Here is a 12,949-nt window from a genome sequence, read left to right as displayed (position 1 = left end):
TAGTGTCTCGAAATATCACGATCTAATCTCACCTAATCTAATATCCTGCGGAGAAATCAATGTACTTGAAATGTCCGCCGGCGGCTTCACTACTTGCTACAGCATGTAAGCGGCATTGCCGTACATATAAGCACTTCCTCTACCTCATAGACCAAGAATCCTTGCGGATAGAGCATGCGCAGAACACAAACCAATGTCCCTTTCAATTGAGGTATTCCGATACGTGTTTAAATGACATGGTTAGAAAAGGAGTAACCTAGGCTTGTTTTTCAAAAAACCGAATATGAGCATAGTCCTTTTTTTTTTTTTGGATCTTTACTTGGCCTTTGAAAACTCAAATATTGCCAATATTCAGGTTTTGAAAGGGTTATTGACTGCATGTAAACATAGTCAATATTAATGAGGAGAGTGTAACCCTGGCATCCAAAACAGAGCATTCCTCACCATTGTTAGAATGCAGCAGGCTAAGCAAGGTGTCCAGAAGGTAATGGATGATATTTCTCAGCTGCTCTGTAGAGGAGTTGTGGACCAGATCTTGAGCCTCATTCGGCCTGGCTGTGGGGAGGGACTTTCGACTGGCACCAAGTGACACTCGTAACCTCTGGACAGCATGGTGAGCCAGGTTGAGCTGCAACTGAAGCTGGATGCAATCTTGGTAGGCTGAAAAAACACGTTGGTCCTCCTCTACCACCTTGTCTGGTTTACGTAAGAAGTATTGGGCATTGTTGGCGCTGTTGAGGGGTGGCAGGTCGATATTCTGTAGAAGGGTTTCCAACCGATGGCACGCAAGATTGTACCTATAATGAGATGGAAAAACTCTCTCAGGTGTATTCATATGAAATTCAAAGTCTGATATAATTCTTACTCCATCCCATACATTGGAACCTCAGTTCATAAATGTATTTCCTTCGAGGGCTCTGGTCACAAACTGAAACATTTGCGAACCAAAGATTTGCCATTGAAATTAATGGGAGTGCAATTAATCAGTTCCAGTTTCTTATTGGTGTGTGTAGTGATAAATACAATAAAGAATCTGAAAAATTTGTGAATGAATCACAGTGCAATGGTAAATGAGCTTTTCCTTGTATAGCTCTGTTCTACCTTATGTACTCAAAGCACTTTAACACAGTTTCCTCATTCCCTGACTGAGGACAACTGGGGGTTGAGTATCTTGCTCAAGGACATTTCAACAAAAGGGAGGGTGATTTAAAGGAAAAGATTAGATCGACCACAAAGCCTCACTAAGGCTAAATTCCTATTTGCATCATTGCAGTTTCCATATTTATTTTCATTAGATACTTCATGTCTCACCTGCACTGGATATCTTCCTGTAATGCCATCATCATGGTCAGGTGCTGATCCACATCTGGCTGACTGGCAGGTTCAGTTTCTCCCCGCAGAGGATCGTGCATCAGTTTAAGCTCACTCTCCCAGGGTAGAATATAAGTATGACCATAGTAAAAGCCCAAAGGAATCTTTGCACGAGCATTGGTACTGCCATAGCGGCCAATCACGGTTATCTGAAAATTGTAGAAGGGGGAAAAATATAACATCCCTGAGACAGTCTTGCAAAAAAAAAAAAAAAAAAAAACAACAAAAAAAAAAACACCAGAACATCAAAACCAAAATCCAACAGTAATCAATGGTTGTGACAAACTATTCTAAACAGGAACATTTCTGCCCCAATGATATGAAAATGCTGAAAATTCAATTCTACAAGTTCTTCCAGCAAACATTTTCACTCACCTCAAAACAAGTTCTGTGAAAGCTAAAATGAATCAAAAAATAGAAAGCAACAAACCTTCATAAACCTGCAAACGGGCGGAGGCAGCAAGTCATGTAGAATGAGGGAGTGAGTGCTGATGTCGGTGGCCACCACCAGCCTGCGGCCATCCACCTCCTCACCTAGGGTCCAAATGTCTATGGACAGAGAGGCCAGGTCGCTACAGGTCGGGATGAGGGCGTCAGTCAGCAGGACGGGTCGACCAAAGTCCAGCGTCACAAAGCGACGAGCTCCTGGGAGGAGAGGGGAAGATAGAATTGTCTCGACTGGGTATAACTTCGCTAGTTCTACACAGTCTAAGGATGGAGACACGAATGGCCCCAATTTGTAAATAAGTCATAAAAATCAAATGCATTTCTTGTGCATTATTAGCCATTTTGAAGAGAGTACTTGTACACCACTCTCCAATTATTACGCAACTGTTTTTCTCAGATTTTTATAAATAGTCTATGAAAATGGAACTCAGCATAATTTTGCAGTCATCAACTGTTAGAGAATGTAACTGTTTTTAACACTCCTACTATGTTCGTTTCTAAACAACAATTTTCATCAGTCAATATAATCCGCTCTAAACGATAAAAAATCCAAAAATATCACATAGTGCATTGCAATTCTCTAATATTAAAAAGAATAAAAATAAAAATGAAAAACATCACATAGTGCATTGCAATTCTCTAATATTAAAAAGAATAAAAATAAAAATGAAAAACCGAGGGAGGTTTATTGTATTTTTCTTCTAGATTTTCCAGATGGGTCAATCTGACCTGCAAGCAACCTAACAGGATGGTTAAAGAAAAACCCAATTATATTGTTGAATTTGCAGCATTGGGGGGTTGTATTTACTGAAATCAAAAGCTATTTAAATCAAAAACATCTTAACAGCTCAAGTTACATTTTAACACAGGACCTATTATTTGGTAGCAGACTTGCAAGTCCTACATCCATTGAATTTGTGAGTTTTTAAGCAACTTCTGCTTGATTTTTCCAGGCTGTCACAATAGCCTCCCAGAGCTGCTGTTTGGATATGAACTGCCTCCCAACCTCATAGATCTTTGCCTAAAGGTTCTCAGTAAGGTTGATCATTAGGGGGGATGGCGGCCACAAGTTTCTTTCCTTTTCTGCCGATAGCAGCCCATGATGAAAAGGAATTTTTTGCGGCATAAGATGGTGCATTGTCATGCATAAAGACCACTTTGCAAAGTCCTGTTCTCAATTTTGTACCATTGAAAAAAGTAGTCGGTCAGAGGAGTCAGAAATTACACACACATTTCAAGGGTTAGTTTCACAACTTCCCATCTTAAGCAAATATCCCAAAGTTGACTGCATATTACTAGCTTACATTCAAGCAGCAGACTCAAATTTGAGACAAATATAGTTTCTGTTTCAATTTGTTGACCAATCACGGCTCACTTGTTTACTGAGGCTGAGCCATGATTGATTGTTACCAGAACCCTGAGCAACTGCGACGTCATTTTCAGTCATCGACAAGTGGAAAAGCGGCCGCCCCCATGAGATGGACAAAAACAGGTTTATTTTATTGCTTACCTCAGAATCGACAAATGCACTATTATTCTGAATGCCGTACTTAGACTAGTGGCAGTGCAATGAACATATTTTTGTAAAGAAATGTTTTGGGTTGACTCCCTCTTAAAATGTTTTGGACTTAAATAGCTTTTGATTTCAGCAAACAGAACCTCTTGAAGCTGCAAATTCAATTTTTTTTTTAATTTTTAATACAACCTATAACATATCTTGAAACACAATTGTTCATAATTTGGAAGAGTGGATTGTAAAAAAACTAAACAAAAACATTTCAATAGGCTATTTATAAAATTCTAATAAACCTCGGTATAATAATTTGGAGTGCAATGTAGGGCATGCGTTGGCTTAAGTTACTCCACTGAAATACAACTGACTGAAGGCATCAGAAAGAGCAACACTGTTCAGTGTAATGTCTATGAAGAGGAGGCCATCAAGACAGAATGTGTAGATTGCACTATAAAGAAAACACAAATTCTGTTTGACACACTGAACTGACCAAAAAATAAATAAAAAATGTGTGACGCGTGTGGCATACCAGAGTGCATCCGCTCTATGATGATAGACTGGTGTGGAGGAGGCTGCAGAAAATGAGATGCCTGAGAAATAGCTAAAGCCAAACCACTGCCCATGGGAGTCTGCGGGGGGATAAATAAATAAATAAAGATTCAAAATTCAAATAAATGATTCCTTCAAATTAAATATCAAACTCCGATGCTTCCATTGAAAAACAAGTAAAACACTTGCTTTACAGAAATGGTTGCAGCATCACTAACCGGCTTGACTTTTTGGGAATTCTTGTGTGCTGCGAGATTAACTGGTCCAGGGTCCATCATAGAGCCAGGGAAGAGGTGAGCCAGCTCTGCGCTGAAGGCTGCAGACACAGCCTCATTCGGAGGTGTGAGAGGAGGTGTCATGAAGAGGGGTGTGGTCTTAGGTGTTGGGGGGATGACATCAGAGGGATGAATGAAGAAACCCGGAGCACAGGAGGCGTTGGAAGGCACTGAATTGTGGATGGGCCCCACACCAGAGGCGGCTGCGGCAGCTGCAGATGTGGTCTGATGCAGTTTGGCTTCAAGCTTGGCCTTCTGCTTGCAGCAGACACACAGAGATTTACTCAGGGCTCGACATGAACAGTGGCACAGTGGCCTGGGGCCGCCAAAAGTTCGCTGATGCTGGACCGACTGCGCCAGTAAAAACATCAAAAACTAAATATAATGAAATAAACATAATTAATAATCAATATTTTGAGTTTCACTCACATATATTGATCAATCATCCCAGATTTATTTACCGCTCTGTACACATTTTTTGTGAGTCAGGTTAAATACTTGCGTTAGGCTTCAACAAGACATAAAGCCTAGAAATTAATGTTAAATATTGAGTCAGATTTTACACTGCACCAAAAAAAGAAAACATACCATGCAAAAAAAAGTATCTACTCCTAAGTCACCTTTTTTTAAAGGCTTATATAATATAGTATAAAGATGCCGAATATGAAATACTCACTGAAATTTTCATAATATATCATAAATATACCAGTGCAGTGCGGACAGGGCCACCACCAAAATAGGCTTCATGTAGCATCCTGGTACTAAAGAGGAGGAAAGGTCACAGCGACCTAACTCAAGTCACCTTTCTAATTATTAGTGTCAAAGAGGCCTAATCTAACAACTCAAGTGCATTAGAAAGGGCATTTGGTATAAAAACTACCTGTATACGAAACATATTACCGGTACAGTTGTAACACTGGAAAATATCATTGATTGCAGTTCAACTTTCTACCAAGAGAGGGTGCTATATAAACTGTGAAAAGGTTTGGATGGAGTACCATGGATGTGGCCTGGGAATGTCTGTGAGGACGGCAAAATGGTGCCGGCGAGGCACTAAGCATTTTTTTGTGATCGACTCGGTTGACTTTTTCCCCCCCGCAACCCTAGTGATGGCCATGACTCCTTCACTTGTTGAGATGTTGATGCATCCATCATCTTTGTCAAGCTAAGTAACGGTGTTCAACATTAAGCCTATTTGAGTGATAGCAATGCCGCGACCAGCACTGACCCTGTATAATCATGACATAATAGGTTAAGTTTTTGATGATTATTTCGTATTTAGCGTGTTAACACTTTTTTTTTGGCAGTATAAAAATCCAACTGAATATTTAATTGAAAATGAGTTTTTTTTTTCACCTGCTGCTGCAGTTTGAGCAGCTGCTGTTGCTTCTCCTGTAGAACCTGTAACTGTTGCTCGGCTGACACCATGGCATGAGACAGAGATTGCAGGGCCACTTGTGCTGCAGAACTAAGAGCTTTAGAAGCTTCGCCAACCGTTCCTGTCGACAGACCGCCAACCGCAGGAGTAACGCCAAATGTACTTACTGAGGAAAGAACAGACACATAGACAAAACACCTCATATGGCGAGTTGACCTGAGACAATGGTAGAGAAAATGAAGATGTGTCATATTCACCAGTGAACATGCTGGCATCATCGCGCTCCACTCGAGTACCGTCACTAGTGGCAATGCAAGAGAAGTGCAAAGGCTCTACCTCTAGGAGCCCCGTCAGTGCTGTGAAGCTTCCCTCTGCTGCAGCACAACTACTTACTTTTCCATTCCCTGCAGAAAAAAAAGACACCATTGCACAGAGAATCCTGTAGTTTAGTTTAGGAATAAAAGGTGAAATCTCATAGGTCACGTCCATATGAACAATGACATTTTTAAGACCACATCTTTGCTTAGCCCTGAGGGGAGTTGATTTATATCCACACACAACAGGGTTTAAAAATGTGTTTCCAAAGGATAACAAATTTGTCAGCTCTTGTGCAGATTTTGTAAATGTGAGAAATAAATAAGCTGACTTGCTGTCCGTTCAGTTTAAAATCAGTGCGTATCTACATGCGAGACAATTATATATTTTGTCAGTCAGAGCTTGATAAAATACATACATAAATACATACAACAATTGGTATCAAGAACATCTGCAGTACCATTATTATGATTTCAGTCCTCAGAATTACACGGATTATACAAGAATGCATATTACTCTTACCTGAGAGAATGTCAGAGAGGTCAATCTCATCTGACTGGACCCCAATGCTGCTATTGAAGGCAGTCTTACAGGAGGACCCACTGACCTCCAGGTCAAAGAGCACTGGATCAAAAGGAGAGCTGTATAATCCATATCTGGAAAGAAACCAATAGTAGATATTACAGTAAGAGATGGCTGTAACAGATAGAAAAAGTATCTTGTCCTGGAAAAAATAGTCTTGAATACTCTGTCAAGTTAAGGTAGCACTGTTACTGATAACTTTCTTGTCTTGAGAAAGAAAAAAGGGGATCTCAGGCTGTAAAACCATTGACATGATGCATTACCCACATTTTCCATACTATAATCTTTACAAAAGTAATAAAAATGTGAAACTGAACTGGCAATAAAATAACCTTGCATTTTGGCGGTAGTGACTGCAATATCAGATCATTAATATCTGATCAAAATGATTCTTAAATAAGTAGTCATGAACTGGAAAATACCTGGTCTGCAGTAGTGCCTCCATTGGGGTGAGTCGGTCTTGCAGCTGTCTTGAGATGGTCGTGAGTAGGGAAGCACAGGCGGTGCTACAACCTGCCAGGTCCTCTTCCTTGACATAGTTCAGCAGCACAAAGTACCAGAACACTGAGCCTGGAAGAAAAAAATCCAAAGATAGAATACAATTAGACAGGAAGATGGTTCCGAATGTCTTATTGTGCTGCTGTTCTGCTACATACCGCCTGTTGCTGCAGCAGGCAAGTAGGGCATATTGTCCAGGAGAGCCTTCAGAAGACTCGCGACAAAACCTTGTTGACCAGGATCGCCTTTTCCGTTGCTTCAGCAAGAGGACAAAAATATTACGATGAAACAACCTGACCACAACCTCATCAATAAAGACATGGTCAATGTCGCTCACCTGATGCAAAGGGCAAGAAAGCGTGCGCACTTGTGAGCTATGCTCCGGCCGGCCTCAAAGAAACAAACTGCAACAATATCCATTAGCCTCAATCTGGTTTTGGCCAGCAGCCCCTCCTTTCCTTCTCGTAAGCTAAAAAGAAGTCATGAGGATAACATGAGCAGCATGCCAATGATGTCATGTATAAAGTACAGTAAGTGCCCTGCACGCTGTAAAAAACAGGCCTAGAAACAAACAGTATTTAAAGAGTGTATTTCTATATCACGCAGTTCACTTATTGCGGGGATGGTCTGGAAGGTAACCCCCATAACATTACCAAATCACATCACGGATTAATCACACCTGCACGGTCCATTGGAAAAAACACCAGCCAGCCAGCATAAGATGTCCAGGATGAGGCCTTGGGCATGTTCTGTGGATAGGCTACCCTGTGTCCGCTGGCACAGTGCATCCAGCAGCTTCTCATGGAAGTCTGGAAACTGCAGCATTGCACAACGCTGGACCCTAAAACAGAAAAGAAAGCCACATTTCAATTTAACTAGATAAATAGATAAAGACAACACCAAACACTTAATCAACAATATCTCGCAAGGCATGATGTTTTCAGAGTTTCATCAGCGGGTTGCAACAGAGATGCAGAGAGACTGGAACAGTCACAGGAAGGTATAGAAGTGGGCATGGCAGGTAATTAAAAAAAATAATGATTTCAAAAAATGTTGCTGTTCAGCTCTTTGTTGCAGAAAAGTAAGTTGCCCCAAAAAACTCTGCAACATTTAACAGTTGGACAGGTGAATTGAAACGTTTTAGAGAAGGTCAATTTAAATTCATATCAGCATTAATGCATGTAATTCATTGTATTTGATATGTTGTGTTAAAAAAAAAAAAAAAAGCAACAAAATATAATTTTGGGGAAACACAAAGCTTTAAAGTAGACACCTACTATTAAGGACCAAGGCCGACTGGTAATCTTTTTGTTGTTTAAAAAAAAAAAGCTAAGTAAATAAAAAACGAAATAATTAAGACAATTTGGCTGGACCTTTTCTTTTCCCCCCCCATAATACAATGCCGAGGTATCGGTTCAGGAATTCGATCCTCGAAAACAGGTGACTGACTGGGAAAATGTGATCAAAGACATCCCTGGTAAACACCTTATAGCTAAGCACATATCTACACAATTCACAGTGCCTGTAAGTACATGTCAATAATTTAGATGATGAATAAAAATTACTGTAGTTGTGTAGCTCGGTGTAAAACAACGAACAACTGACTGCACAGCAAACCGCAGGAGGAACATCATTCTTCCTGCCACTTCCTGTCTTCACAACTTGACCAGCTCGACTGCGAGGCTCGAATTAGGTTGAATTTCCAAAGCTCAGCCCCCGTGAGACAATTAGGGAGTCTAACATTTGCAAAATTACCAGTGTGCAAAAGACAATTGGTGCCTAAAATTGGGTTTTAAAGGGGCTAAGTTACTCATGGAGCCGCGTGCCCATCATTTTAGAGAGTTAACACTATCTCGTGCTAAGATCATCAATTTTTCGTTTCATTTGTGTTTTCATTGTTTTAATTTTCTATTATCCTTTCATATTCTCATTCTATGCTACTCTTTCTACTGTAATTAATTTTCTTATGGCGTATTCCTCCCGATTCCCATGTAGATGTGGAGAATAAACTTTCACCTCATAAAACTGTATTGTGTACTGTGTGTGTGCTTAAATAAAAGTTATCAACCTCCAAGCTTCAAATGCGAACTCAAAACTCTAAATGCAGCAGCCATCTAACTAATGACTGATTTTTATAGGTTTTTCATCTGTTTAAGCTTTTTATTGACTAAAGGGCGGCCCGGTGGTCCAGTGGTTAGCGCATCGACGTCACAGTGCAGAGGTCTGTTCTGTCTGCATGGGTTTTCTCCGGGTACTCTGGTTTCCTCCCACATTCCATAAACATGCACAGCAGGCTGGATGAACACTCTAAATTGTCCCTAGGTGTGAGGTTGAGTGCGGATGGTTGTTCGTCTCTATGTGCCCTGCGATTGGCTGGCAACCAGTTCAGGGTGTCCCCCGCCTACTGCTTGAAGACAGCTGGGATAGGCTCCAGCACCCCCCGCGACCCTTGTGAGGATAAAGCGGATCGGAAAATGGATGGATGGATGGATATTTACTAAAGAAAAAAAAAAAACAATGTGCTGCCTCCAGTGGCAGCTAAGTGTACTGCAGTCATTAATAATTATTAGTACTTCATTACCGCAACAACTATACAACACAGCTGTTGCATAGTATTCCATTGATTTTGATGCCATGTTTAGTTCTACTTTGGCAAAACTATTGTGAGTCGAAGCAGTTACAGCAGACATGGACATTGTAGTCTCGCCGTAAAAAAAAAAAAAAAAAAAAAAAAAAAGCAAAACATTTCAGGCTTTTTGTCATGTTGCGAATTGGCTGTCTTCGAGCAGTAGTAGGCTTGTTTTGTTTTGTTTTTACAGAAATAATGGATTGGTTGAAAACAAATATAAAATAAAATAATGACAATCATATAATTTTTTAAAAATGGCGAATTTGTGAACGCCAGACCAAGAAAACTCGGGCTTCCTCTAAAAGTGCAACCCATTTACCTTTCTTTGGGAATAGATGCCTTTTTGAACCTTCGGATTGTCACAGATACTTCCTGCAACAGGTCGCAGCCTCTCATGTTTTCTACTTTCTTAGAAGATGCTTGACAATCTGGTTTAACTCCAGACACCTTGTCCTGCAAAAAAACATCATATTGGTTTGCTTGAAAGCCTGCTTGAAAGCATACATGATGAATTTTACAACTATCTCACAAACCTCACATCAATCACATCAAACCGGCATCAATCTAATGACCACACACCTTGGAGGCCTGAGCCCTCTGAAGCAGGGTGGACAAAGAGTGCGATTTGGAGCACTGGGGTTTGGCACTGGGCATTCTCACAACAGGTCGGGGGCTGTCCTCCATGTTTTTGTCACTCGCTGCTTTGATATGAACCAGGAAGGAGCGGTATTTCCCACCAGCCATGCCTGCAGACAAGGTATAAATTGGACTGGAGAACACTGATACATTCAACTTCATTTGTTGGTTTCATCAACACCTACTGGGTTCAGGTTAGGTTTTAACCAAGGTTTGCCTTTTCATACCTTTGACCAACTTTGGGCTGGTGAGACTGAGCATGCCAGCATGACCTGAGAGATCCAACCCACTGGCAAGCCACACTGGTCCACACAAGATATCCTCTTTGTGCTCTTCTAAGAATGGACATAACATGGAGCCTACAACAAATACATGGCAATGTTTTACACATGTTGGACAGTAATCGGCCTTTGACGCAAGTATAGTGCTTCAGTTCGATTTCGGTTCCAATGTCAAGTGTGATTCTAGTTATTTTTCCTTATTTAGAAAGGGTTGGGCCAAAGAAAGACATTACCTTTGCTAGACTTTATTAAAGTCACTGTAAAGTGACAATTATGTATATGTCTTTAAAATTTGAGTTCTTTAATTAAAAAAAAAAAGGCTTCATGTACATAAGACTTCAAAATTGTGAAAAATCAAGCCATTCTCTCCCCTCTCAAACACTGTAGGTGTTTCTGCTGAAGCACACCCCAAATAACTGTCAAGTGTCAATGAAATAACACACAAGCGCATGGCGCCCGCTCCCATTGAGTGCCGATATGAAGAGATCGTGGGGCCATGTCGGACGTGCCATATGATGTACTGTCAAGTGTCAATGAAATAACACACAAGCGCATGATGTAAAGTAAAATAAGTAAGTAAGTAAGTAAGTAAGTAAATAAATAAATAAATAAATAAATGTGACACGCCAGACTTTCCATGTTGTGGTTAACAGTTTTGGATTATGTGACACTATTGGGGGTGCGACGCTTTAAGACAACTCATAATTGGCCACGAAAGTGACCGTTTATCTGCGACGTGGTTATCGGGCCCAAATCGTGCAGTCTGGGCTTGGCATAATGAGGATATGCGGTAAAGAAAATGCATAGAGTATAAAGAGCATAAAGACTTAAATTCTTACCCGATGTGTCCTCGATGTCCATGAGCTGGATGTCCTCAGTGAAGTCATGCATTGAAGGTCGACCATTCTTCTCCCCATTGGCATGGAGGACATTGGAAAGTGGGAATGTGATCTGTCTATCAACGGCTGTCTCTGTCAAAGAAATATATTGTTAGGTGATCAAAGGCCCAAGGGCTGAAGGGTGAATGTGAGGATGTGTCTAGCAGATGGGATGCTGAATAAACTCAAGTGAGGTGCAAGAGGCAAAACGGTTGACACAAGTGTCCATCCTTTAGGATGTTTTGGCCATTGTGTTTCAAATCTTAATGTTGAATAATTTTAGTTACAATGTGTTTGTACAGTGGGACAAGTGAAGACTAATCGCACTTTTGAGCTCAACGTAGTACATACTGTACACCCCAAAAGCAGATCTGATAGAAAATCTTGAGTTTTCTTTCGGAATGAATACTTTCAATGGCAATGCTCCACTAGATACCGGTGATGCACATTCAGTCCCTGGAACATGTTCGGCCAAAGACGGCCCCAAATTTTCAATTTCAGTCCTTAAGACTTTTGTCACCAAAACAGGATGACGCGAGCAAAAATGAGCACAGCAGCTGGCTATTTGCCCAGGGCGAGAAGGCTGCCTCAGAGCCAAGGACTGCCACTCCAGCAGCTGTGAAAGTATGTGCATCGCTTGGATGGCTGTCAAACCGGTCACTCAATGAGCCGCAATCATGATCGCACATTCTGAGTGATGGTGGAACCACTGTTTTCTGTTCCATCGCATGTGCTTTTTTCATTTTACCACTATACACCTCCACGAACAATGCCATAGAGCAGGTGTCCTTGTTGTATACACGGCTTTGACATTTCTCCAAATATCAAGAACACTCTGCATAAGACTGTCAACATATCCCAAATTTGTTGACAAACCCACTTAAAAAAGGTGACATGAGCAATGTGATTTCCAGACTACAAAACACACCTGATTAAAAGCCACAATGGTTCAATTTAGCCATAAAAACAAATTTGTACATACACTGGCGACTTCACATGAATAGCCACGTGTAAACGTGGGATATTTGTAAAGAAAGAGGTCACACAAATTGATTTTAAAAAATGTTATTTATCCTAAACACCGGTATATGTTTTTTTTAACTTGAAACAATACCAAAGGCAGCTAGTTAGTCACGTCCCAGAACCTCTCTGTCTCTTACTGTCACTCGAGGCAAATTCCAGGGATGACAATGGCTCGTGATGAAAAAAGCGGAAATGGGCGTGGCCTGGACGGGGCGTGGCCACTTACAAAAGTGGCACTAAACATGCTGAAGATGAAGTGTATTCAATTTACACACTATTTGAAACAGAAAAAAAATCCCAAGATTGTTCACTATTCTTTCAAGTGAAAATTTGTGCAATTTTGCTTATGCATTCCAGGTGAGCACCAATATGTAACTTCAAATTTGCTGCTCAAAATCAAAACTAAAAAAAAACCACATTCCCTGCCATATTTAAGAGTTGTTCATTGCTTGTATTCATAAAGTGTTGTGTAAATGTGATAAAAAGCTGCTGATTCTTATATCATACAATGATAGTGAAGTCCCACACTGTTTACTATATATGGGTTATGAATGTATTTTATTATATAAAGTGG

The 12,949-nt window shown here is 40.6% G+C and overlaps 1 protein-coding gene across 1 annotated transcript in view; it reads right to left on the bottom strand.

Annotated features, from left to right (window-relative positions):
- Nucleotides 1-12,949, bottom strand: part of birc6 (baculoviral IAP repeat containing 6) — a 101,269-nt gene that overhangs the window by 68,860 nt on the left and 19,460 nt on the right. Inside the window, exons 12-27 of the mRNA XM_019881884.1 lie at nucleotides 11,314-11,445; nucleotides 10,421-10,552; nucleotides 10,137-10,303; nucleotides 9,877-10,010; nucleotides 7,608-7,769; nucleotides 7,266-7,397; nucleotides 7,087-7,184; nucleotides 6,853-7,000; nucleotides 6,371-6,504; nucleotides 5,791-5,937; nucleotides 5,512-5,699; nucleotides 4,099-4,410; nucleotides 3,861-3,960; nucleotides 1,802-2,016; nucleotides 1,312-1,520; nucleotides 445-797 (exon numbers count right to left, since the gene is read on the bottom strand). Coding sequence (XP_019737443.1) covers nucleotides 445-797; nucleotides 1,312-1,520; nucleotides 1,802-2,016; nucleotides 3,861-3,960; nucleotides 4,099-4,410; nucleotides 5,512-5,699; nucleotides 5,791-5,937; nucleotides 6,371-6,504; nucleotides 6,853-7,000; nucleotides 7,087-7,184; nucleotides 7,266-7,397; nucleotides 7,608-7,769; nucleotides 9,877-10,010; nucleotides 10,137-10,303; nucleotides 10,421-10,552; nucleotides 11,314-11,445 — 2,763 coding nt within the window. The remainder of the gene's footprint in view (nucleotides 1-444; nucleotides 798-1,311; nucleotides 1,521-1,801; nucleotides 2,017-3,860; nucleotides 3,961-4,098; nucleotides 4,411-5,511; nucleotides 5,700-5,790; nucleotides 5,938-6,370; nucleotides 6,505-6,852; nucleotides 7,001-7,086; nucleotides 7,185-7,265; nucleotides 7,398-7,607; nucleotides 7,770-9,876; nucleotides 10,011-10,136; nucleotides 10,304-10,420; nucleotides 10,553-11,313; nucleotides 11,446-12,949) is intronic.

This window comes from Hippocampus comes, unplaced genomic scaffold, assembly GCF_001891065.2.
Source record: "Hippocampus comes isolate QL1 unplaced genomic scaffold, H_comes_QL1_v1.1 scaffold36, whole genome shotgun sequence".
Taxonomy (NCBI): domain Eukaryota; kingdom Metazoa; phylum Chordata; class Actinopteri; order Syngnathiformes; family Syngnathidae; genus Hippocampus; species Hippocampus comes.
Note: the sequence above shows the minus strand (reverse complement) of the source record. Positions and strands in the feature narration are given on the sequence as shown.